The sequence below is a fragment of the Camponotus vicinus genome, unplaced genomic scaffold (assembly GCF_025532165.1).
Source record: "Camponotus vicinus isolate PSW18456_S1 unplaced genomic scaffold, iyCamVici1.0 SCAF_2, whole genome shotgun sequence".
Taxonomy (NCBI): Eukaryota; Metazoa; Arthropoda; class Insecta; order Hymenoptera; family Formicidae; genus Camponotus; species Camponotus vicinus.
In genome coordinates this window covers 6,359,003-6,383,136 of record NW_028141956.1, presented here as the reverse complement: position 1 = coordinate 6,383,136, position 24,134 = coordinate 6,359,003, and the positions used below count along the sequence as shown (strand labels likewise).

Genomic DNA, 24,134 nt, shown 5'->3' with positions numbered 1-24,134 from the left:
AATAATTCTTTAAATAAAATTGAACTTGCATACTATCAATCGACTAGTTTTACGCGTTTATATAGGTTGTAATTAAAGTATCGATTCAAATATCGCGCGCTTCACGAAAATATAAGGAATATTTGTTCCTTGTATTTTGATTAGTCGGTTTGATACATTTACCGCAAGTATTTACACTGGCGCAAATTTTAAATGTCGGTAAAACTCATTCACACTGGTGAAAGAGAAGTAAACTAATCGGCACAAAATAAAAAAAATAATCAGACTATCATGATCAGATTCTTATTTAAGATTCTCTAAAATAATCAGGCAAAATCGACAAATCGAAAGAAGTGTGCTTTTCAAAAGAGACACTATCAAATAATAGTGTCAAATAGTGTGGTTACCTTGAATACACGTGCCACATGTAGAGAGCATAGGCGCTTATTTAAAAATGGCGCTCTTCAATCGTGTTAATTTAAATTCTGTCTTTTTATTAAATCACTGTTATTACAAATTCGCGACGAGTACGGTGAGATTAAAAACGCGAGAACACGCTTCACTATCAAGTTTCATACAAGGAAACTTCAAACAAAGTAAGTCAAATATATGACACAACTTTAGCATATAACCTATAAACTCTCAAATAATTCAGACTGTAATCTTTTCTTTTAGTAGAAATTTATGTTAATTTTATTATAATTATTTTTCGAATACACGATTTGATCTTTCGATGTCAATAATAATTTTTTTTCTTTCATATTGTAACTATTTACATCTATTCACATAATGACATAATCTGTCTGGGTTTTTGCAGGCTTAGAAAAGAGAATAGATTCGTTAAATGTTAACAATACGTTTGAAAATACAATTACCAAGAGAAGAGATCAGGCACGTCGAAGTATATTGGTACAGGTATACTCGTTGAATTCACAAGATGATCTCCAGAGTTATTGTGCTCAATTTGGAGATGTTTTAAGTATGCACCATTACCAAAAAACCAAGCAACATAATTATATTTTGGTTGAATTTAAAGATATAGTATCAATAAATAAAATTATCTCATCTGCTTCCTTTATGGATGGAGACTTTATCGCTCCTGTAAAATCATCAGTATTTTGGTTCCGCAAAGGACAGTTTGTACGTCACAAGATAAATAGTGAGAAAAAGATAATCTTATCGACAGAAAATGGTTGCATATGCCCTACTGAAAAAGAGATTGCAAATTTCTTACAAAATGCAAAATCGGTAACATTTTTAATATTATATTTATGTTACATTATATGTTAGCATTATTTAAAACTGATATTTTTAATTTGTAGATATCAGGGCAAATAATAGATCTATATGAGGCATTAAAACTAAACGATTTAGAAACAAGACTGAGATTTCACACTGCTTATCATTTAGAGCAATATTTTTCTAGATTATTTCAAAATACAAAAGTTTTACCATTTGGTTCTTCTTTGAATGGATTTGGGAGGAAAAGATGTGATCTTGATTTAGTTCTTCTTCCCGATAACATTGAGGAAGTAAATATATAATATTTAATTCATTTAAATTCTCATGATTTTAATATTAATAAGATTTAACGTTTATATAGAACAATTCCGCGAGTAGACTAGTATTTCATACAAAACCTATGAAACTTAACGAAAAGCATGAAACAAAAGAATTTATGGAAATACTTGCAAGTACTATGCGTCATTTCATCCCTGGAGTTTGTAATGTACGGAAGATCCTAGAAGCTAGAGTACCTATAATTAAATTCCTTTATGAATATACAAATATTGAATGTGACTTAAGTACAACAAACATGTAAGTTAAACTATATTTAAAAATTTATACTATACAGATATATGTATAGAGTTAAGGATATTTTCATATATTTCTACAAAAAATTGACATATTATTAATAAGTGGTCTCTCTTTCAGGGCTGCTGTATACATGTGCGAATTGTTATACTTATATGGAGAAATAGATTGGCGAGTGAGACCACTTGTTACAGCAATACGGAAATGGGCAAAGAGTCAGGAGATAACATCTGATGTACCAGGGCCATGGATAACAAATTTCTCCCTTTCATTATTGGTGCTCTTCTACTTACAACAGAAAAACATACTGCCATCCTTAAGAGTATTGAAGTCGTATGCTAGTAAGTAAGACAATCAGAATATCTGTATATGCAGTTGACAAACTATTTTTTTTCTGTTTGTTTTTTTTTATAGCATCCGATGACATTCGTTGTACAGAGAATGGCATTGATTGCACCTTTCTGCGGAATCTTGAAAAATTGCCGCCCGAATACAAGTATAAATCGAATCAAGATAATCTCGAGTTGCTGCTGCATGGTTTCTTCGACTATATTTCAACGTTCGACTTTCATACAAAGGGGATATGCATTCGCGAAGGAGTGCCGATTCGGAAACCGTCGCGTTCAGCGCTTCATATCACTAATCCCTTGGAAACGACGTTGAACGTGTGCAAGAATGTAAATATTTATGAATTAAATCGTATAACAGAAAAGGCGCACGATGCGATATACATATTAGAGGCTACTGACAACTCTAGAAATAGCAATTGGGGACTTACGGCTTTATTGAACATGAAAAACATTGATATAATGGATATGATAAAGTTAAACAACAAGAAAGAACAGAATACCACGAATAGTTTGGAAGAGATCCATGAAATTTCTGAAGTTAACGAAGTTGATATTAATCAGCCAAAGAAAAAGAAGAAGAAGAAAGAAACAGTATAGTGCTTAGACAAATAGCAGTGTTATATATACATATATATATTTCATCTCTGCAGAAATATCATATAATTCTTGCACGAGATGCTTGCAACAATTTTTTTATATCAATGATGTGGGATATTATCTAGTGATGGTGTTAAAAAGTCAGAAACATTTTATGCAAGAAGAAAAAAAACTAAAGAGAAGATATGGAGAAAACTTGTTGCAATCAGTATGTACTGATGTACTGTATGTACTGTACCATAATATGTGCATTGTGAAAATAGGAGAAAAATGTACATAAAATATTGACATTAATTATATACATAAATCGTAAACGAGCATGTATCAACATATTCCGATCAATTACCGGATTAATTTATTAGGAAACTGTTATATTCCTATTATATTTTGGATATTTTCAAATATTGACTAAAATATTTTTTTGTGTTTTATCCATCAAAGTTTTTAGTTCTATATGCAACAATTGATAAAATTTGACATATATATTGAACTGCATATCTCTTTCATTTCACGCATGATATACAACCGTACTTGTAAAATTAAAAAGAAAACTATGCATACCTTTCATATGCAGTACACGGATGCGGTATATAAATCAAGGATATATTTATTAACTTGTATATATTTTACTATACCAGCAAATCGACATTTCTCATACATGCTTACAGTGTACATTCGCTATAATAAGAACGTTCATTATAATCTTCGCTGAAGATTATAAATTTTCGCTCTCGATTAAATTCGAAACAACGATTAACGATCGTATTGACTTTCACAAGGAAGAGCCGATTCCTCGTAACACCGATTATACGTATTTTGCGTATATTTCTCGCTTTAGGTAATCGTGAATATTATCGTTACGTGACAATCGATAACGTATGATCGTGAAGCGCGATGAGACATCCATCGAAGGGCGATCTGAATTTATAATGCGATTGGCGATTACGAGTAAACGCGCTCGAATTAGGCTATCCTTCGCGAACAAATATCGTCGATTAAATTCGTAACGAGATTGGCAGTGTTGTTTATACTAACTATAAGTATTACCGATTATTCGATCGATCGAATTGCGCGACGTACTTTTCTGGACTATGCATCCGACTCGTTGACGTTAAAAAAATTTTTCAAAATCTCGTATAAAATGATTCAATAGAGATTCATGGAATTTTAACGGAAAAACAAAAATATAGATAAGATTTTTTTTCGTATAATGAAATCGAAATGATATGCGTCAAGATAAAAACGAGATAAATATTATCTGTTTAGATACAATTTAAATTGCAATGTCAACCGTTCTTCTGCAATTATTGTACATTATATACGCGCGTTTCTTAATCTGAAAACATTTTTTTTTCTTCCACGCTATCCCTAATCAAGGCTCTACATGTTATCAACCGTCCCAGGCAAGTCGCAAATCAACAATACGAGTAGCATATATAACGCACGATCGTACTCTTCTTTTTTTTCCGTTAACGTCGGATTTACAAGATAGGCAGCGATACTGACCTTCGGCGCTTTTTCACCATCAAGTGCAATTAAAATCGCTATAAAAAGTGTCCGCGAGAGCTGTATGCCGTCGCACACGGTACAACTCTGACATACGAGACACACACATAATATAAATCTCGAAAACTCGGGATAATACAAATACATCATTTGGTCGGGATCTGAAAGAAATTTGACAGTCTCTCGAAAAGTAATATAAAGACGAAAGTGCACTTGTCTCGAAGGTGCTTCTCAACGACTATTTTTTTTTTATGACAGATATTCATATATCGCGCAATAAACTTTTTTCATTATTGTGTTTTCATATATTTTTATATGATTATTATTATTATTATTATATAATATCAGTAGAATGTCCAAAATCTTCGAAAAACCGACAATTGTCGGCTCTCGTAACAATACGCGCTCCATTGCTAATAAATAACAAGTATATATTTAAGCCACGTGGGGGCACGGCGTGTTTAGTCTTTCGATAATTTTTTCTTTATCTAGGCTCGCGCGGATATCTATTCGAGATACCCTCTGACAAATAACTCTTCATATTACTCTGTTGCGCGGAAAGAGGAGGAGCTGCAAAAGGATCGAAAATGACGGAAAGTGCCTTATTAATTCGTCTTGCTCTTACGATGATGACGGTGATGATGCAGATGGTGATGTCGCAGCTGGGACCGCGTCTCCTGCACGGCCGCTACCAAAGTGCGCACCGCTTCCTCGTGACCCTCGAAGCTGTCCGCTTTCTTCAGCTGGCCTAGGGACGACGCCCCCACTCCTGCCCCCTCGCCACCGCCGCGCTTGCTCTTGGGCCGCGGAAAGGTCTCCCAGGAACGCTGCTTCTGTACGAGAGACGACGACGTCCGTGACGTCGGTCCGATCAAAACGACCAGGGTTTTCCGGGGGTCCTGTGCGATGGATTGACCTACCGTCCCATCGGCGATGCTCGATCGCCTGCTGTTGCCGGAACCAGTCGTGCTCAGGCTGTCGCAGCTAGCGCGTCGCCGTCTTCTCGCATCGCTGGCCGCCTTCGCACCTTCGGCGTAAAACAACTCCTCGGAATCGCTAGCTGGGTAGATCTTAGAAGCTTTGCCGCTAACAGGAATTGCTGGTATCTGTTCGTCCGCCGGCACTGCATGCACCTGCGCCTGCACGCGCTTCTTGGCCTCACCCATACTCGAGGCCTCCGAGATTCGTTGATACTCGCCTTCATCTCCTGCTGGAAGCACGTGTCTTTTCTTAGAGGACTATCTCGACTCTCTTATTCAGTCAAGGCAATTGCATGATTCAATGAAAATTCAACGACAAATGAAACCTTATATAAAAAGACACTTATATAAATAACTTCTGTAAAAAATGCGCGATAGATGTTATGTACATCTTTTATTTTTTAATGTATATTTACATATATATTGTGTGCTGCGAACGGTGAGCGACTTTATGTATTTGGTTGTCGGACGTTTATCGCCTCTAAGTCTAAACCGATATTTCGCCCCCGCCCATGCCCCCCTCCCCTTTCCCAGTGGACTACAAAGGAAGACCTGTGTGTCATAATGTATCAGTATTTGTTTGCGCAAGACGATTCGATGCGATTCTCTCAGCCTTACCGATATGAGACTGCGCTTGCTGCGAATCGGTACACCTCTCTGCCTGATCGAGCCCCTCGGCGGATGTATCGCCAGTGCCGCCTTTTAAGGAGCGATACAACGATCGCATCTTACTACCAGACGAATGTCCAGGCGGCGTCTTCGGCTTCGCGCTGTCGGGCGATTTACGCGAGCGCCGACTCTGACTGCGATCGCGACCATCCTCCCTGCCAGGTGATTTCTTACGATCTTCCTTTTGCGTTCTGGCCTTTTCTATCAATTGGCTGAGCACACCCCTCTTCGGATCGGTTGACTTGGCTGTTCCATACACGACTATGTTGCCGCTCGAGTCCAATACGGCGCCCACACCGCCGGACGGTGTGCGACATCGCGTCGGGATTTCCTTTGTTTCTGTGACCAAAGATTTTGCTAAGACTAATTAATGCAAATTTTGCAACAAATCTGACTTGGCGACTTTGTCATTTTATCGATCTACATTGAAAGATATACTTTCTCTCACCCTTCATATATAGTGCGTTGTCGGCACTCGTGGCAGTGCTACGAGAATGACGATGTTCCTTGGTCGGTGCTTGAGCTTGCGGATGTGGCGGCGGTTCCTGCATCTGTAGACGCGCCAGATGATCCAGCAGAGCCTGCAGATGCTGATTGTCGGCGGCGTCCGCTGCGGCCAGACTCACTTCTCCGGCGCCGATGCCCGTGGAAAACGATTTTACAAAGGGCTCCAGGTGCTGAGCGAGCGCTTGCAATTTCTTCACTTCGCTTCTCAACGATAATATATCGTTCATCTACAAATAGAAATTACAAAGATAGAAAGAAAATGCAACAAGAACTTGACGAGAAAAACGCACCTGCGAATGAAATATTTCCTTTTCTATGTGAATCCTACACACTTGCTCCTCCCAAAGCGCGTCAAAGACATTTCTGAGTCGCTCCAGTTCTATCTGATGATGCTCCAACTGTTGTTCTAACAGGCGACAATCCCTCGCCACGTGATCATAACGTGTACCCAACGGCGGAGTATTTGCTCTCTTCAAGACAGAAACGTCCCGCTGCAGCTCACCCAACCGTTCTTTTACTGCCATTAGTTGTTGACTCAGTTCCTTCAACTGGGTATCGAAGGTCCGACAATGATTGGAAAACGGGCCGCCGTCAATTCCGCTCTTCGACGGTAGTCTCTGAGCAGTCTTGCTGTTCTGTTAGGAAAATGTATTCCTGACATGTGAAAACGTGAATGATGTACAACACATTACAACGATCTTACATTCGCATTCTGTATTAACGTTCATCGTTGACTATGTGACGAGCTATCTAATAATCTAAAGATCCCGTGAACTCGACTCCGCTGAAGATATACCAATCGACACGCTATAAGGAGTACTCCTCTATTCTTTTTTTCTCTGACTACTACAATTATCATCATATACACAATCAGTACAAGCCACACATCGTATATATCGACTAAAGTCCTGAATAAAAAAAATACTTACACGGGAGAAAATGTGCGCGAGAGAATAGCAGCGAAAAGGAAACTCGTAATACAAAAGTAAAGACGATCACAATGAGAATCATTATCATCATCAATAACATTCATCTCGTTTCATCCGCACCTGAAGCATTTGCGATTCCGCTGACTGGCTCAACGTATGACCGGCTGGTGTTTGATCGTACAGGGATTCGACAGCGGCGGCGGCTTTCGTAACTTGCGCTTGCCCTATATAGGGCTGCAGGGCGCGGGCGAAATCGGCGCGGTAATTCGTCCTGATGTGGGCAGCGAGCAGGGGCGGTCGCGACGGATGACCGAGCTGCGCGACGCGGCTCAGCCGCTCCAGCATGGGGTGCGACAATTCGAGGAACTGATACTTGGTCGCGCCGCTAGTGAACGCGGTGCACAGCATCAGGTGCATCTGCAAGACGGGTAACGCGCTACCCAGTGACAATAGCTGAGCGCGCACCATACGCTCCTTGGTCTCGAACTGACGTTGCAATTCCGTGAGTACGTATGCGTGCGTCTTGTTGATGACCTCCTGCATGCCCTGACAGAACGCGCTTAGGGCACGCTTCTCAGACTCAAGGCTGTGGCGAAGCTCGTCCAGCTGAGACTTGAGCGCCAGCACGCCGTCCCTGATGCCGGCCTGAAGCTCGCAGATGGAATTCACCGCGCGTTCCATCTTCTTCGAGGCCTGTTGCCAGGCACTTTCTATGTCCACGCAATGCACCCGCGCGTCCGCGGGCGTGTCGCGGAAACACGTGGCGCATAGCATGCATTTGGCGGTCTGGCTGTACATTATATACTGCTCCCCATGGCTCGGACAACGACGTTGAGTATCCTTAGTGCATTTGCTCATGTGCACTACCTCGTGGGTGGAAAACATCTTGGCGCGATGGGTGTGCTCTCTGCAGTGGGTGCAAAGCGCTTGTCCTGTAAACAGGTGAAATTCCTTTTTTTCTTTACGTATCTAATGAGATATCTAATCGATACATGTTAACGAAAAAAATATATCTCCGTAAAACGTACCGCACGTTGTGCAAAAGAACATCGTGGACTTGTCGCGTTTATCGCAATTGGCACATGGTGGATTTTCAGAGTTTGCTAATTCCACCAATTGATGTATCAGCTGATCGGGCGGTGGTAACTGTGCTCCATCCTTTAACTGCGTCTGTTGCCTATGTATATATCATAGAATATTAGAAAATTGCGTGCGATATTATTATCAATTATTACATTACTAACATTATTAACATTATTACATTATTAACATCAATTATTTATGAATATAATTATAACATAAGAATATTTATTCATCGGAAAGCGGATTTTAATGAAGAAATCGTAAACAATGGACGATATTAAACTTATCACACAACGTGAGAATTATTTGAAGCAAACATGAATATATCTTATTGTTACAAATTAACGAATAATTGTAAATAATAAAAGTGTATTGTGTGTCCATAAAACATTTTAAGCTTTTGTTGAGTTTTCACTGTATTTATAATATTACAGATATAATAATATAAATATATAAAATAAATATTTAAGAATAAATATTTAATTTTATAATGAATTGAAATTTAATTTCAACCTAAACGAGAAAGATAACGACATATGTGTATGTGTGTGCGTGCGCGCGCGCGCGAATCTTAATCACTGGACATCGCATCGTTATCTACCCGCAGATGGGACACTTGATCGTTCCATCGATGTGCGGGCCATGTATGCAACGTGCGCAGAAGGTGTGGAAGCAAGAGAGTAGACAGGGCTCCTTGTAGTAGTCGTGGCAGATACCGCAGGTGAGAGGGTTCCTGGGCCCGCCGCCCGGCACGCCCGTCGTGCCGTCGTCGCCGACCCCGTCACCGACCGCCGAGCCCGAGCTCGCCATCGTCGTCGGTGTCACTCGGCCACCCTGAGCACCTTTAATCGCAAGCGCGCGCGGACCGCGACACGCGCCTTCCTCCGCCCTCCTTCACGACACCGCTCCCTGTCCCATGCTCGCCTGTCCCTGTACCTCTCTGCAACAGAGAACAGATGCAGTTTATTGGGATGCTGCGCGCACGTAACTTACCACGAAGCAACATGGACAAACGGCGGTCCACGCGATGACGGGATGATCCGCGATTATCGCGGACAACAGGACACAGGAGACAGGAGTTTAGAGTGATGAAAACACGTCTAGAATATGATGTTTACCCCTAGACGGAGCGTTGGCCCGCCCGCAGAGAGCCCCGACCAGAGAGGGTGGTTTATCGGTTGCTGCTCGCTCGACCCGTCATTCTGACGTAGCGCGCGCTCGCGGCAACCAGCCTCTGCGTCTCTGCGCAACTGACGATTACTGAGCACTGACGTCACCATCGCGAAGCGCCTACCACCCTTTTTCCGCCCCTATATATATAAGAGGTGCGTGTGTTATATATATATGATGCGATACATGTATCCAGACAACACATATCTCTAAAAGATGTCTAAGAAAACAACTTAAAGACGTCTTATCGTCCTTCAGATGTCGAAAAAACGATTTAAAGACATCTTATCATCTTTAAGAGATGTCTTAAGATGTTTTTTGGCCTTCTTGTGTGCTGTATGGGCTATATATATATATATATATATATATATATATATATATATATATATATATGTACATGTATAGAGAAATTCGTGCAAAGAGTCGACCCCCGGTTTGCTCGCCCTTTCGTTTCTCATTTCCACCCCGTTCCGCAGTCTGCACTACCCTCGTTCGCGTATGTGTACATATTTATGTACGTAGACATACAGATGTATACATGATGGCGATATTGGTGCAAGAAGGTGCAAGCAAATGGCCAGGAAGGAGAACAGTATCTAAAAAAAACGCATAAATCGCTTAATTCTTTCCATCTTTAGATGTTTGATGATTTAGTTGTTTTTCTATAACGTATGTTATATTCTCCTCAATGTAACATACATGTGAAGAGAATATAATGTATATAATGTAGAGAATATACATTTATATAATGTATATTTTCTTCACAGTCAGGTGATTCATCCTTCCTCCTTTCAAAGGACTTCTTCGAAATAAACTAGTAGATCTGCGGAGAATATATCGCGTATTTGAGACGAGGGCTTGCGCCTTTTGACACACGATACTTGTATTCCATATACATCACATACAGGCACAAAGAAACGTTTCTTTCTCTATCATCGTTCTATTTTTATGTTATCTTACTTTTTATTTTATCCATGAAAAGCGCTCTCCTTAACGGAAATAAGATACTGAAATGCAAAAATAAATTAGAAAATAAATTAGATGGTAGAAGCGACATTTTTATTATTATGTATATTTATCCATATATTTATTTATCTTATTATTTACATATTTCTCTATATATTTATTTATCTTATTATTTATATATTTTATCTATATATCAAAATAATAATCCACATAATCGCTAAAATTTAATTTAAATCGGAATAATCACAAGACTATCTTTCCTATTCTCTGTCTCTCTCTATTTGAATAATTTCAGAATTACTGTGAAAACTCTCTTTCTCTCTCTCCTTCGCTCTAATCAATTGCTAATTTATTTTGATTATTACCATACTTGAGTGTTAGCCTCCTCATCTCCAACACAATTATGCAGCAGTTTTTTCCAGCTCGTTCCATTGCACCTACAATACATGTAATCTCCTCAAACGGATCTGAGAGTCGATTTTACGTGACCTTTCCGTATTCTGTCCAGTTCGAGAGAGCTGGACAATATATTCTAACTTTGTGATCCGTTGATGCATAAATTTGATTGTCGCTCCACAAACGCATCCCTGTAGAATAGATTGAGAGAGATTGCAATCAAACTTTCTTTTCACATCGTGTCGCATCTGACCGCAACCGCTCTCGTTTCCTAGTTAAATCTCAATTATCCAGTTACCAATTATCCTTTCACTTATGTATCTCGATTCGAGTTTTCTCCACGCTTGAATTCTGAACTTTTTTGATTATCAAGAATAAAGATATAATTGCAATCTATCCATTACTCAACCCATCATCCCGTTATTTTTCTTCATATTGTTGAAAAAAAATTTTTGAACTAATTAAATGCGATCGAATTAACAATCGCAATATATTTTCACTCGAATCGCAGTTAATAAAGAAGAAATATTTGCGATATAATGGAAGATAATTTATAAGATAGTAAGAGAGTTTTAGATCTTCGCGTTTTCTCCTTTCATCGCGAAATTGTATATTAAAAGTGGATATTGCGGCCTCCGATTGGATATAATTCCTTCTGCATTCTCGTAAGAATTCCAGACCAAGGGCTTTGTAATTTCTGCGTCGCAAAGTTTCCTATTCATCGCTTTACGGTCAATTCATAGCAAGCACTTCCATTGTCGCGGTTTAACCACCATTGCTCACCATTGATGCATTCGCGGCTTATTCTCTGTCTTTTACATTGCGTATATTATATACAAAATATATATATATATATATATATATATATATATATGTTTATATATATGTATATACTCTCTAAAAGTGAATCAGTGTATTATCACTCTAATCAGTGCTGTACTTATAACTGCTTGTAATCAGTGAGTATTTACTGTTTTTCAGTGATAATACACTGATTCACGCTAGTGAAAGTAGTATATTCACTAGACTGAATCAGTGTATTATCACTGAAAAACAGTAAATACTCACTGATTACAAGCAGTTATAAGTACAGCACTGATTACAGTGATAATACACTGATTCACTTTTAGAGAGTACATTAAAAATATAAAATATTTTATAAATCCATTGAAATTACGTGTTATTATCAAAAAGAAAAAAAAATTACAAACTTCTTAGCAATGTTAAAATATAATTTAAAAATTTTATTTTGCACATCAAATCTTTTAAAAAAATTTCACTTCTCGCTAAAATAGAATTAGTTAAAATCTCCATTTATTATTATTTACTTATATCTCTAATATCTTCATATTATATCTTCATTTTATATCTTCTGTAAGATTTTCTAATCCTTCAGCTTTTGATAATTTTCAATCTCCGAACATAATTTAAGAAATTAGTCAATTTCTTGACTATATTATTGAATATGAAAATTATGAGAATCAATCGTTACTAAAAATTTCAGATTTGGAAAAAGCTTCCAACGTAATAAATTCTTGAAAAATTAATTGCTTTAAAAGTTTTCCATTTCTAAAAAAAAAAATTCTCTATAAATAAAAAATATAATGTTCAAAAATTACATAAATATATAAAAATTTCTATACAAAAATTTGTTTTCGCATTAATTCGTTTTTATCATTACTTTTTTACATTATATATAGTGATACATTATTTATTTTACATGATATAAATATGTATAATATATCTAACATATGATAATACATAAATACAAATAATTCATAAAATATTTTGTTATTTAAACCCTAACCTTTTTTTAATTAAACCCATATTTTATTTTACAATATTATATAATTCTTGTAATTATTTTATTATTTTTTATAATTTTATAGTTTTTATTATAGAACTTTTCGATTATATTTATTATCAATTATAAAATAGTATTTTGATATGAAACATTTTGAGTACAACATTCATGTTTGTTATTTTTTGTTGTGATCAAAATGATTGATAATATCATTGTTCTTCAATTATCTCTGGGCTCATCGAGCCCATTATATCGTGTTAAAAATTTATCATTTGGGAAATTTACCTGTTTGACTAATCGTCTTTAACAATATCTCGGTAGTGACCGAAACTGATCAGCGAGGATCAAAATGCACACGAACGTAGCTTGCATTAATTGAGCCTCCATCAACGGAAGTTCGCTAGTGTTTACAATTCAGTGATTCAAAGATATGGCGGATCAATAATTTGCGTTCACGACGTGCGAGTGTTTCTAATTCTGTTTTTCTAATTCTGCCAATTCTTGTCGTGCCTAGATATGCCGTCCCGAGGAGAGGATATCCTCAAAGGTTTTCAAGTGTATGCTTTGAATATAAATTTTATTTTGTTTTTAAAACGAAAAAATAGAGTACAAAGAATTTGATAAATCTAGGTTAGAATCAGCCTTCAAGCAATTATAATTTATATATTTATCTAAAACATAATAAATATAATAGAATTTAAAATAGAGAAAAATATGTATCTCCTTAATTCCATTTTATTTATCAGTAATTGGATGAATCTGCGCGATGCCGACAATGGGAAAATTTTATGGCAGGGTAACGAAGACTTGTAAGTAATCCTTTGATGTTAACTTGTATAAACATTTTAATAAATAATGTATGATGATAGATTGAATGTTAAATTATTTTTATAGATCTGTACCTGAAGTAGAACATGAAGCACGTGTACCAAAGAAGATTCTGCGATGTCGTGCAGTATCAAGAGAAATTAACTTTAGTTCTGCAGAGCCTATGGAAAGGTTTCGTTTGGAGCAAAAAGTATTATTCAAGGGTCGTTGCTTAGAGGAATGGTTCTTTGAATTTGGATTTGTTATTCCTAACAGTACTAATACTTGGCAGAGCTTGATTCAAGCTGCACCGGAGAGTCAAATGATGCCAGCGAATATACTAAAGTAAGTGGAGATACATTGTTAATATATTGTTTGGAGATTCGTTGATTAATTATATATAAATTATAATTAAATATTTCTTTTGTGAATAGTGGCAATGTTGTAATAGAAACAAAGTTCTTCGATGATGATCTCTTAGTATCTACCAGTCGAGTTCGTCTCTTCTATGTCTAAGGCAATTTCCGAATGGTCCTCTAATATCATATATAACAACGGGACCAATCAGTGTGAACAGATTTTACATAAAAGGACATGCAAACAAGTTCTTACAAATGCAGATCAGTTTTCATCTCTCTGATCTCTTATATCTTATATTTTTTTATGTATGTATTAGCAAAATGATTTTGACAATATCTCATAATTTTATAGTATTTATATTTTTAAAGAATTCAAACACACAACTTCTTATAAAATTATTAATAGTTTAGAGTATTAGAGTTTTGTAAATAACGGTATTTTTGTTCAAATAAGGCCTAATATATCTAAATTTTGTTTTTCATTCTTGCAAAAGGGAAAGATTATGCACCGTTAAAGCACATGTTTTATTATTTATCAAGTATATAAATAAATATATATTAAGTTTTGTACATATTGTAATACACCAAGCAATAAAGATCTAAAAGTTTAAAGCTTTGTGTGCATTTTATTTCTATAATCTGTCAGAGTGCTAAACTATGTAATATCTATATATCAGTTTAATAATAATATGAATCTATTTTGAAAAAGTTAATGTAAATTAACAAAGTTTACAGCGACTATACACCTTAGCATATGTGAGAAGCTGTTATATTTTCATTTTAAGAAATAGTCTTCATCTGCTGCTGCGAAAATGTAAATTCTAAATCTGTAATATTTAAGTGTAATTATAAATGTGAAAGTTGATTTGTCAAAAAGTGCATTGGAAAATACACTTCTTTCATCACACGGCCGTGCTATAATGGTTGTACTATTGATTAGTGGTGCACAAACAACACATTTTTTAGGCTTCACCACATCCCTTGAGGGAGTTCATGAGTTTAGTACATTCTATCCCCTACTTTGCCTATACGTCATATACAGGTATAAGGAAAGAAAACACAAGAGAAAGAAAGAAAAGAACGAAGGACGAGGAAACGTCGGAGTTGCTGCAGCTAGCTCGAATCTGAAGAAACTTCTCATCAAGCGATCAACTTGTGTCGTAATACGCGTGATTGATTCAATTAATATACTCCAACTTGTCGATTTTTTTCTCAACAAGAAATTAATTCTCACAGAATGGATCTGAATGAGGAAAACGAGAACGTAAATGAAAGTGGTAGGCTGTTCTTGGTCACCGCGGGTGCACCGCGCGATCCTTTAGTATCAGCTGGTGCAATCGTAGCATCGGCAGCGAGTGTCCCGGACGATATCAACCAGGGTGACGACCTGCAGTCGAGTGCCTTGGCCAGTCTGATCGGCAGCGCGCAATCCACCTCGGTTTGCTTCCCTACGAAATTCAGTAAGTGTATACGACGTTGTCGTGTGTGCTGCGTCAACCCCCGGACCTGATTTAATTAACTGTCGCCCGCCCCTCGAAGTTGGGGTAGTGTTGCTCAATCAAGTTATTGCTAAGTGCATTAAGTAGATCATCCATACAGCTCACTTTTTTCTTAAATAAAATTAGCGGTAATCAGTTTAACATATTACTAATACATCATTGATGTTCGCAAATTCTATTACAAATGTCCTCGTTTTGTAATAATATTATAGTATATCGAGGCAACCTTGTCGAATCAAGTTGAAATGAATTGTATCTTCTTGTAGCGTTTGATTTCTCGACTAGTTCTGAAAGCGAAGAAAGACCATCCTGCGTCATCGGCAAGAGAAAACAGCGTAGATACCGCACCACATTTTCCAATTTCCAACTAGAGGAGTTGGAACGTGCTTTTCAGAAGACACATTATCCGGACGTATTTTTTCGTGAGGAGCTCGCAGTTCGTATTCAATTGACAGAAGCTAGAGTACAAGTAATTTCTATACATGTATCTTTCTTGTATAATATGTGAATTCAGATTTCTGGACTATCCAGGTATTTATATATGTGTGTCTGTATTGTAATATATATACTTTTTCTGTGAATATACAAATAGGTATGGTTCCAAAATAGGAGAGCAAAATGGCGCAAGCAGGAGAAGCAGTGTAAAATCGCGACTCACATGACGTCACATTTACCATCGTCCGATTGTCAAGATATACAGCAACATCAATCGCAGCAACAATCAGATCATCTGTTATTGGAATCACCATGCAGTCCGCCTCCTATATACCTTGGTATGGAATGGGCAGGTTTCTCTCCTTATAACAACACAGACAGCGCGTCATCTCTTATTATGAATAAACCACCAGATGCAGAGGCTGATAATAATCCACTGCTCGATCCAGAATTATTACAACTAAAACCTCCACGTTCTTAATAATATTAAGATTATATAAATATATATAATATATACATGACACACACATATATTACTCGCAATATGGATAATACTCTACGTTTTCGAGAAGAGAGAGAATTACATTTTCTGAAAAGAGAGGGAGTTATGTGATATATTAGACATAAATAGAAAGAATAACAAACTTATAATAATGTTAAGCAAAGAAAATATTTGCTATGCATGAATGCAAAATTGCATGAAAATTTATAAATTATTACTATGGATTATCTCAAATCTTGACTGAAATGTATTTTGAAGAAACAAATCAATATTTTAATATTAATTGTAACAAATAAATATTTAAATATTAAAAATGTATATGATATTAATTTAAAAATGACTACGCGCGAAATCTTCATTAAATATACAATATACTGATGATTGATTTGTGATGCAATATATTAAATTGTTCTATTTCAAGCAAATTCTAAAATATAAATTCTATAAAGAAAGTAATAAAATTTCTATTATATACAAAATTATTCTTTCATCGAGATGTGTTACTCCAATATAAAATAGTAACGTCATCTTTATTGTGTGCATATATTACAAGTCAGTAAATTAATTAAGATATTCATTAATCGATCCTAATTGCGAATAAGCTGTCTACGATGCTCCTTCCAATTTTTTCAAATACCATCAAAAGCCATTCCCTCTTTGAATTGTCACTGACAAAGCGTTTTAGTCTTTGAAATTATCTCAAAGAATGATCTCTCCTGCTTGTTGAACCTAATTCAATAATTGGCTTTGCCAATCAGAAACTTAATAGCCCTCAGCAAAACATTTGAGATGCATTTCGTGTGAAATAAATTAGTGACAAACGTTAAGAGGTTACGCGATATACGAGTATTCATCCGCGCTGTTTGCAGTACGTTCGATATATTGTTTATCTATCAGAGTTTCAATGCATTTCTTAATCATTCCAATGGAAGGTGCAAAGGTGACTTTCGACTGACTCAGCACCTAAAATAACATAGTTATATTTAAATTAAATATCGTTTTGCCAGACAACTGAAAAGTACGGTTCAAAATTGAATCATTTCGAAATCGCTAAACTCACCTCTTGTATGAGCTGATTGTGTCTCAACAGTTTACGGCTCTTCATGATACGAACTATGGCTGCTTGCAAGAACATTTTTCTGTCCTCGTCCACACTGCGATGCGTGGCTTCCGCGTCCTGCGGTGCATCTCGTTGCAACACACCAGTCACGCGGAATTTGGTTCTCTTGTTGGAGTAATCGAAATTGAGCGTAAGAATAGTATCCTCCTCCAGCTCGCTGGATTCCTCTGTCGATTTGTTGAGGATCTTGCAATCTACAAGACTGGCGGCGTGCTTGATCAGTTGGTCGTGTGACAGACGTAACGATGCCGCTGCTTCTCTGCACGGTATTGCGTCGCAATGCTCGAAAAGCAGCAGTAACGCCATTTGATATGTCTGCACGGTGACCAGATACGATTTTCTTAGATAATTGAACTTGAGCTCGCCCTGGCTTAAATGATGTAACCACGTGAGCTTTCGACCGCTAAATTGCATGTGATAGAACGTTTCGAAAGCCTGTATGGACTTTTCCAACTGTTGTGGAACATGAAATGGTCCAGGCGACGGTGGTAAAGCGAGCGGCCAAGCACCGGCTTGCAATACTTTAACTCCGAAGCCAGTACCGAGTTGATTTTCTCCGTCGCCTTCCCGTAAGGTAGCCGTAAATTTTGCATTGAGATCTGCAGAGACAGACATGTCCGTAAACATGCGATGAAGTTTGTTCGTGAATTCGTAACCACATGCTCGCTTTAGATCGTCGATCATCATCTCCTCGGCGTCCATTGATTGCGACTGCTGATGTATCAATCGCTTTGCTAACATACGCGAGTAGAATTTTTGAAATACATCCTTATCGTCGACATACTTGAACACAGTTATGGACCGTCTCAGCTTGTCCTCGATTTCACTCTCGGACGCTGCCTTGGGTGATTTTTTCAGCAGAGAATCGCAATATTTTGCCAGCTTAAAAAACGAACATATATCATTATATAATTTATTAATAGAAATCTTACTATCTAAGATGAAAATATCGTCTATAAAATTTACCAATTCTGGTGCTCGGACTGGCTGCTTTGGAGCGGGCCTGTAGTTCACGATGGCAGAACAAGCTTTATCAAGAGCACCTACAAAACTCTGGTCTCCTTTGAACACATCTCTAATCAGTTCCGAATATTTAGAATGTACATTCAACATGCTCTCCACAAATTGCGTGTATACCTGAAATTCGAAAATTATATTTTCCTTATATGGTTAGACACAAATCCATATATTAATTCGAACTTTTCGATATATTTTAAGTAGTTATTATATATTTACATTTTCTCCTTGTAAAGGTCCAATTGCCTGTAATCCTTGTTGCGTGATGTGTTGAGTGAGTTTTTGTACAAGTGGATCTAAACCTCCTGGCAAAGGCCTCAGCAGAGGATAAAGAAGAGCCAGATCTCGTTTACTTTCATTTTTTATCATGATTTCTGCTTCCGCATGGAGCCAATCGGCTTGCGCATCTACCATTTTCTCCTCACAACATGCTCTTACCTATAAAACATTACTGCTGTATCATCTACTGCCTCAAACTCATCGATTTTGAAAGTTCGAGCAAAAAATAAGATCGTACTTTTGGTACAGAACTCTTGTGAAGAAACTTATGCGCACGTGCTTCCTCTTGATTGAGTCTCCATGTTACTTTCTCCATATAACGCGTAACGTCCAACTGTTGCAGTAACGACAATGCCTCTGCCATGTAAAATTCTTTACTAGCTTTCAAGAAAGGCTCCTCAAAGGCTTCTTGATATAACTGGTCAAAAGATAAAATTTAATTTAATAATTCTTCCTCTGAAGATGAGAAAGAAAAAGAATTTGTTATCTCATAGAAAAACTTTAAACAATAAAAGCTTAATTAAAATAGTAATATATTACATTTAATTGTCCCTTCATCTTGTATTCTTCCACCCGAACGAAGCTCTGTATAACACCACAAATAACATCGATTGGGGCAAGCAATTTCGAATCTCTATCGGCGTCGATACATACAAGTAGAAGTGAGACGAGTTTTTCTCTAAGCGGTATTATCATTTTTTTCTTCCAAATGTCCAAACCTAGCTCACCAATCTCCATCTGCTCTTGGCACTCTTCGTCCCTGTTAGAACTCGCGCCATAGATGAGTTCCGCCTCCGAAAGCTTTTGTTTCTTAATGTGCTGTTGATTGAGGTATAAGTACAAGCTATGTAAGTAATAAATGCCCTGTGAATACTCTGTCCAGGCTCGATGATACGCCGTTAGCAAATCCGAATTGTCATTGTATGAATCAACTTGTACCAATAAATGATCTACATGGTTAACCAGAAACCTCTTTGTCTCATCGTATAAACGATCTGCCAGCGGTTCAGGATACGCGACGCACAAGGAATAAACATCACTGCAATCGTATACAACAATATGTTATACATTTAATATATTTTTTCAACAATTAAATATAAATCTCGGATTTTATTTTTAAATACCTAAATCTATCATTCCATATAGCACGTGGGATATTGGCTAATGTTATTACTCCTTTAACAGTCTCTTGTAGTTCGTGCCAAGTCTGATTAAAGTCCACTCTTTTAGGTTTTAGTGACATTCTTTCCACAAATCACTGATTACTTGATCTTAAAGTCAATAGCTTACTAATTCCGCAAGCTAAACTCACTGATGCTATAAACCTGCAAAACAACAATATTGTAAGACTCATAATTCTCTCGCAATCCGAATGTGTGTATGAAATGCACACACATTTAAGCATTTAAAAAGAAGATTTATTTGAGAATTATCTTAAGATTCTCCAGAATTTAACAAAAGCTATGCACCAAAAGTTACATTCCAAGAATAATCTTCAGAGTGAGCGCATAAAGACCGAGTTTTACGAGGCTTTGTTCGAATGTTTGCACATCATCGATTTAAAAATAACATAAAAGTAAAATATATACACTGCACACATTCACATCTCATGGCCGCTCTAATTCTCTCCCCTGCCTGTCAATTTATATAGCGAGCAAACACTCCCGCGAGAGAGTCCCGACTCTAAGGTTGAGCCTTAATAACGCGCAAATATAAACACACTCGGGCACAAACACTCGTCCGTTTAAAGTCGTGCACTCTAATGGCGCATAGTTTTGTTGCGAAATATTGATTGCGAGCAAAGAGCGATATTCCCGAGATATTCCAACGACGGAATCGCGACGGGCTAAGCGCGTGCATCCGCCATCGAGCTGACACAGCTGCACAGCTGACTGGCTCGGGCTGGCCCGCGCGCGTGTTGCGTGCGGATCACTAACCAAGAAATCGCAGAATCGGAGGGGCTCGTGCTCCAGGCTCCGGTTCTAATCCTCGTCCGCAATCCTCGATCGCGCGATCGTACTCCGCAGGTATGACGAACTGTATTAACGGGCCGTTTATTTTTGGGGCGGGGGCGCGAATCATTCCCTGCTGCGGCGAAATGCATGACATCCGTGACTCGGACGCATTTTTGACGACGTGGGGACGGGGGACCGGGGGGATCGGGGGACAGAGGAGCCGAAAACGGGTCGCTCTTCGTTCTTGCCAGCCGTCACGGTTCGCGCGCGCCAAATCCTTGTCCCCTCGAGGGACGCGAGATTCCTCGTTTATTTCTCTCCTATAATTTCCACTCGAACGCGCGAAGTGGCACTCCTTGTGACTCCGCTCGCGAGATTCTCAATAACATTCTCCCTTTTTTATAAGAACTTAATGCACGACTTTCACTAGAATTAGAATATGTATGATATTTGACGTTATATATGCTTTCGAGTCCTGTCAAAAACACATGTAGCGCAAAGGCGATGTAACGAATATAAAGGAAGGCAAATGCGTCATATTGTTAACACCAATAATCATCCAATAGCAACTCGGTACAGGTCAGATATTGGCCAATCGAAAATTATTTTATTCTGAAGAATGGATTTTCGAACGCATGACCTGTCACGTATGGTGGATTGGAGCCTCAATCATGTTAGCAGAGAGAGGAAGAACTACATTTTTACGTAGTTCATGGTCGTGACTCGCATTTCGATGCGTCCAATGACTGTCTGATCTAATTGACAAGTTTGCATTGAAGATTGTTGTAATATTTATATCATAAAATTGTTATATTCATATCGGGGAAAATGGTGAGCATTTATCTATTAAAAATATATTTTGTGTTTAATTATCCTGAAGAAGGATTTGTCTTTTGAGTATTATTTTATACTCGGAAAGCTTCACGAATAATTTATTAGAGGTTATATTACTGTCAAAAAATTGTACTGATGACATTGCATATTTCGCGATAAATATGAGAAAATACCGAAAGGAATTATAATGTATTATATACTTTTTCGTTGTATTTTATACGTTAACTTCAATTATTTATATTATCTTTTCTTGTAGAGTATTCTTGCGTACAATGGCGGTGCCGTGATAGCCATGAAGGGCAAGAATTGCGTTGCCATAGCGGCTGATCGCAGATTCGGTATACAAGCGCAAACGATAATGTGCGATTTCCAAAAGATTTTTGAGATGGAACCACATCTGTTCATCAGTCTGCCCGGGCTTGCCACTGACACCCAAACTGTCATGGAGAGGCTACGCTTTCGCTTGAATCTTTACGAGTTGAAGGAGAATAGAAAGATTCATCCTAAAACGTTTACCGCGATGGTCTCGAATCTCTTGTACGAAAAGAGATTTGGACCATACTTTGTAGAACCTATAATTGCTGGGTTAGATCCTGTTACATTTGAACCATTCATTTGCAATATGGATTTAATAGGATCCAGAAACATGGCAGAAGATTTTGTAGTGGGTGGAACATGTACAGAACAGTTGTATGGAATGTGTGAATCGCTTTATGAACCGGATTTAGAGCCCAATGAACTATTTGAGACTATCAGCCAAGCTTTAGTCAATGCCTTTGATCGAGATGCGATATCTGGATGGGGTGCTGTTGTTTATATTATGTAAATATGATAATATTTATATAGAATAAATTTACAACACTATTTTTGATAATATTTATACTAATGCATCTCTTACACAAATTAAATATTTACGTTTTTGTTTTAGAGAGAAAGATAAGGTCACAAAGAGGACTATCAAAACACGAATGGATTAATTACAATCTCTTACATCAGTATGCGTGGCAAACATTTTACAATTACTATTGTAATTAAGTCTAAGAAATGGAAACTAAGCTTAAAAGATTTTTTAATTAAATCCCTTCTATCTTTTTTTTAAATATCTGTTGAATTAATTGTAAAAAAAAAATATCTTTACATTGTTATATGTTATATTATCTTTTCATAAAACTTTCTTTTTTGACTTTTTTTGAAATAATATTTTTATTTTGTAGTTTTCCTTATATGCTATTTTAACTTGATATATAAAAGGAAAGCATCTTAATAATTTCATAATACATCTCTATTAACACATTACCGTCCGGAGACATAAAAATATGTTTTTTCTTGACTGCTCGTAAAATGCCGGAGACATATAAATAGGGTTTACCTTAAAATATGCCGGCTACACGCAAAAGTTTTCGCGTAAACAGCCCGGACCGTAATGTGTTAATTGACTTATAATATCTTAAGATTGTATTTTAAATGTAAGAACCATAGACATGAATATCAACCCTAAAGATCATCTGCAAAACATGTCGCCATCTAATGCTGAAGATGTAAAACTAAACGAAAATGGATCATAAATGTGTATTGTGAAGATATTTAATATAGTAATAGTGATAACAAATATTATCATTAATAAATTTATTGACGATGTCGATTAATACATTATGCGCTGCATTTCGCAAAATTGCAGTGGGCAGAATAAGTACGTAGATTTGGCAATTAAAATCCACATAAGTAAACAATCAATCATAACCTATAATATTGCTATATTGTTATATATATTTATACATATGATTTCTATAAATCATATGCATAAATATATATGATTTGTATACGAGTCAAATTATATATATATGTTATTTATAGTGCTTATATATAATTATATTTCAGGTACTATTGCTACTGCAAGATGTTACTCGGTACAACAATCAAATTGTGATGTGAATGTAATTTCCCGCTTAACATCCAATAGTTATGGCATATTAGACAATACTAAGTTTGATGGTATCAAATTTATACCAGGAACACTTAATATAGACTTTGGAATACGTACAAATGGAAATTTAAAAAATATTATTGAAATGCCTGTAACAAAGATTTCTCCATTGCAAGAGCCTATAAAGCGTTTACCTATTCAATATGATTTACCTATATTAGAAAAGTCTATAGATTTACCCACAAATGGAAAAATCGTTGAAAAACAAGCTGTACGTTTAATCGTGATTAGGCATAAGAAAATGAAGAAACATAAGCGAAAGAAACTACGTAAAAGGATGCACTTTATATGGTTAAAAATAAGAAATAAGAGAAATCTAAAAAAGGAGAAATTGTTTCAAGCAGAATTAATTGATAAAATTAAACAAGCACAAACATTTGATGCTAGGGTATATGTTAAAGAGAGACTTGATATTTTGAATAAGGAAAGAATACCGAGAACTTTCAGAGGTGAGATTTTACCTGCTGAAATGATTAAAAAATTTAGAGATGAGAAAAAAGCAAAACTAGAAGCAAAGCGTAACAAACCTCGTTTAACTGTATAATTTATATAAATATTCATATAACGCAATAAACTTTATGCTAATTAATTT

General features: G+C 36.7%; 7 protein-coding genes across 20 annotated transcripts; 5 read left to right on the top strand and 2 right to left on the bottom strand.

Moving 5' to 3' along the window:
* The first annotated feature begins 210 nt into the window (after nucleotides 1-210).
* On the top strand, nucleotides 211-3,351 carry Mtpap (mitochondrial poly(A) polymerase). Of its 2 annotated transcripts, XM_083091034.1 has the most exons (7): nucleotides 211-575; nucleotides 797-958; nucleotides 1,067-1,227; nucleotides 1,302-1,511; nucleotides 1,583-1,797; nucleotides 1,915-2,135; nucleotides 2,209-3,351. In XM_083091034.1, the coding sequence occupies exons 1-7, from the start codon at nucleotides 434-436 to the stop codon at nucleotides 2,739-2,741; spliced, it is 1,644 nt and encodes a 547-aa protein (XP_082947160.1). In that variant the 5' UTR covers nucleotides 211-433; the 3' UTR covers nucleotides 2,742-3,351. The 2 variants fall into 2 exon arrangements, with proteins under 2 accessions (XP_082947160.1, XP_082947159.1); XM_083091033.1 differs by having other exon boundaries at nucleotides 797-1,227.
* On the bottom strand, nucleotides 1,821-13,469 carry LOC145966718 (RING finger protein 207). 5 transcript variants are annotated; one of them, XM_083091026.1, is made up of 13 exons: nucleotides 13,037-13,358; nucleotides 10,917-11,138; nucleotides 10,325-10,592; nucleotides 9,983-10,181; nucleotides 9,534-9,725; nucleotides 9,017-9,355; nucleotides 8,361-8,509; nucleotides 7,453-8,264; nucleotides 6,694-7,038; nucleotides 6,345-6,630; nucleotides 5,846-6,235; nucleotides 5,168-5,457; nucleotides 1,821-5,080 (listed from the first exon to the last, which is right to left on the bottom strand). In XM_083091026.1, exons 6-13 carry the CDS (start codon nucleotides 9,223-9,225, stop codon nucleotides 4,853-4,855), a joined length of 2,709 nt encoding a protein of 902 aa, XP_082947152.1. In that variant the 5' UTR covers nucleotides 9,226-9,355; nucleotides 9,534-9,725; nucleotides 9,983-10,181; nucleotides 10,325-10,592; nucleotides 10,917-11,138; nucleotides 13,037-13,358; the 3' UTR covers nucleotides 1,821-4,852. The 5 variants fall into 5 exon arrangements, with proteins under 5 accessions (XP_082947152.1, XP_082947148.1, XP_082947147.1 ...); XM_083091022.1 differs by having other exon boundaries at nucleotides 1,821-5,457; nucleotides 10,917-11,759; nucleotides 13,037-13,469; XM_083091021.1 differs by having other exon boundaries at nucleotides 1,821-5,457; nucleotides 13,037-13,469.
* Prbp (Prenyl-binding protein) lies at nucleotides 12,971-14,529 on the top strand. Of its 2 annotated transcripts, none has more exons than XM_083091049.1 (4): nucleotides 12,971-13,298; nucleotides 13,498-13,560; nucleotides 13,646-13,903; nucleotides 13,993-14,529. In XM_083091049.1, the coding sequence occupies exons 2-4, from the start codon at nucleotides 13,505-13,507 to the stop codon at nucleotides 14,072-14,074; spliced, it is 396 nt and encodes a 131-aa protein (XP_082947175.1). In that variant the 5' UTR covers nucleotides 12,971-13,298; nucleotides 13,498-13,504; the 3' UTR covers nucleotides 14,075-14,529. The 2 variants fall into 2 exon arrangements, with proteins under 2 accessions (XP_082947175.1, XP_082947174.1); XM_083091048.1 differs by having other exon boundaries at nucleotides 12,974-13,308.
* Nucleotides 14,530-14,622: 93 nt separating this feature from the next.
* Nucleotides 14,623-16,604, top strand: LOC145966725 (uncharacterized). 3 transcript variants are annotated; one of them, XM_083091041.1, is made up of 4 exons: nucleotides 14,623-15,077; nucleotides 15,154-15,377; nucleotides 15,683-15,885; nucleotides 16,009-16,604. In XM_083091041.1, exons 2-4 carry the CDS (start codon nucleotides 15,155-15,157, stop codon nucleotides 16,330-16,332), a joined length of 750 nt encoding a protein of 249 aa, XP_082947167.1. In that variant the 5' UTR covers nucleotides 14,623-15,077; nucleotide 15,154; the 3' UTR covers nucleotides 16,333-16,604. The 3 variants fall into 3 exon arrangements, with proteins under 3 accessions (XP_082947167.1, XP_082947168.1, XP_082947166.1); XM_083091042.1 differs by having other exon boundaries at nucleotides 14,623-15,377; nucleotides 15,683-15,852; XM_083091040.1 differs by having other exon boundaries at nucleotides 14,623-15,377.
* Nucleotides 16,605-16,864: 260 nt separating this feature from the next.
* Nucleotides 16,865-21,220, bottom strand: Cul2 (cullin 2). 6 transcript variants are annotated; one of them, XM_083091027.1, is made up of 8 exons: nucleotides 20,165-21,220; nucleotides 19,894-20,094; nucleotides 19,310-19,808; nucleotides 19,008-19,187; nucleotides 18,710-18,928; nucleotides 18,440-18,610; nucleotides 17,414-18,355; nucleotides 16,865-17,316 (listed from the first exon to the last, which is right to left on the bottom strand). In XM_083091027.1, exons 2-8 carry the CDS (start codon nucleotides 20,010-20,012, stop codon nucleotides 17,185-17,187), a joined length of 2,262 nt encoding a protein of 753 aa, XP_082947153.1. In that variant the 5' UTR covers nucleotides 20,013-20,094; nucleotides 20,165-21,220; the 3' UTR covers nucleotides 16,865-17,184. The 6 variants fall into 6 exon arrangements, with proteins under 6 accessions (XP_082947153.1, XP_082947154.1, XP_082947155.1 ...); XM_083091028.1 differs by having other exon boundaries at nucleotides 20,239-21,220; XM_083091029.1 differs by having other exon boundaries at nucleotides 20,249-21,220.
* A 175-nt stretch (nucleotides 21,221-21,395) lies between these two features.
* On the top strand, nucleotides 21,396-22,658 carry Prosbeta3 (proteasome subunit beta type-3). The gene is made up of 3 exons (XM_083091045.1): nucleotides 21,396-21,555; nucleotides 21,815-22,380; nucleotides 22,487-22,658. Exons 1-3 carry the CDS (start codon nucleotides 21,553-21,555, stop codon nucleotides 22,533-22,535), a joined length of 618 nt encoding a protein of 205 aa, XP_082947171.1. The 5' UTR covers nucleotides 21,396-21,552; the 3' UTR covers nucleotides 22,536-22,658.
* A 227-nt stretch (nucleotides 22,659-22,885) lies between these two features.
* LOC145966726 (uncharacterized) lies at nucleotides 22,886-24,131 on the top strand. Its single transcript, XM_083091043.1, has 2 exons — nucleotides 22,886-23,248; nucleotides 23,437-24,131. Exons 1-2 carry the CDS (start codon nucleotides 23,194-23,196, stop codon nucleotides 24,084-24,086), a joined length of 705 nt encoding a protein of 234 aa, XP_082947169.1. The 5' UTR covers nucleotides 22,886-23,193; the 3' UTR covers nucleotides 24,087-24,131.
* The last annotated feature ends 3 nt before the right edge of the window (nucleotides 24,132-24,134 follow it).

Excerpts from the sequence above, each read along its gene's own strand:
- LOC145966726 (XM_083091043.1), top strand. The coding sequence starts at position 23,194 with ATGTCGATTAATACATTATGCGCTGCATTTCGCAAAATTGCAGTGGGC. Across the intron at positions 23,249-23,436 it reads AATTGCAGTGGGCAGAATAA|GTACTATTGCTACTGCAAGA; the intron begins GTACGTAGATTT and ends ATTATATTTCAG.
- LOC145966718 (XM_083091022.1), bottom strand. The coding sequence starts at position 9,225 with ATGGCGAGCTCGGGCTCGGCGGTCGGTGACGGGGTCGGCGACGACGGC. Across the intron at positions 6,631-6,693 it reads AGGAAATATTTCATTCGCAG|ATGAACGATATATTATCGTT; the intron begins GTGCGTTTTTCT and ends TTCTATTTGTAG. Across the intron at positions 5,458-5,845 it reads GCAAGCGCAGTCTCATATCG|CAGGAGATGAAGGCGAGTAT; the intron begins GTAAGGCTGAGA and ends ACGTGCTTCCAG.
- LOC145966725 (XM_083091041.1), top strand. The coding sequence starts at position 15,155 with ATGGATCTGAATGAGGAAAACGAGAACGTAAATGAAAGTGGTAGGCTG. Across the intron at positions 15,378-15,682 it reads TTGCTTCCCTACGAAATTCA|CGTTTGATTTCTCGACTAGT; the intron begins GTAAGTGTATAC and ends ATCTTCTTGTAG. Across the intron at positions 15,886-16,008 it reads TGACAGAAGCTAGAGTACAA|GTATGGTTCCAAAATAGGAG; the intron begins GTAATTTCTATA and ends ATATACAAATAG.
- Prbp (XM_083091048.1), top strand. The coding sequence starts at position 13,268 with ATGCCGTCCCGAGGAGAGGATATCCTCAAAGGTTTTCAAGT. Across the intron at positions 13,309-13,497 it reads ATCCTCAAAGGTTTTCAAGT|TAATTGGATGAATCTGCGCG; the intron begins GTATGCTTTGAA and ends TTTATTTATCAG. Across the intron at positions 13,904-13,992 it reads ATGCCAGCGAATATACTAAA|TGGCAATGTTGTAATAGAAA; the intron begins GTAAGTGGAGAT and ends TTTTGTGAATAG.
- Mtpap (XM_083091033.1), top strand. The coding sequence starts at position 434 with ATGGCGCTCTTCAATCGTGTTAATTTAAATTCTGTCTTTTTATTAAAT. Across the intron at positions 576-796 it reads ACAAGGAAACTTCAAACAAA|GCTTAGAAAAGAGAATAGAT; the intron begins GTAAGTCAAATA and ends GGGTTTTTGCAG. Across the intron at positions 2,136-2,208 it reads AGTATTGAAGTCGTATGCTA|CATCCGATGACATTCGTTGT; the intron begins GTAAGTAAGACA and ends TTTTTTTTATAG.
- Prosbeta3 (XM_083091045.1), top strand. Across the intron at positions 22,381-22,486 it reads GGTGCTGTTGTTTATATTAT|AGAGAAAGATAAGGTCACAA; the intron begins GTAAATATGATA and ends TTTTTGTTTTAG.
- Cul2 (XM_083091027.1), bottom strand. The coding sequence starts at position 20,012 with ATGTCACTAAAACCTAAAAGAGTGGACTTTAATCAGACTTGGCACGAA. Across the intron at positions 18,356-18,439 it reads CAGTCCGAGCACCAGAATTG|CTGGCAAAATATTGCGATTC; the intron begins GTAAATTTTATA and ends TCGTTTTTTAAG. Across the intron at positions 17,317-17,413 it reads ACAATCAGCTCATACAAGAG|GTGCTGAGTCAGTCGAAAGT; the intron begins GTGAGTTTAGCG and ends ATGTTATTTTAG.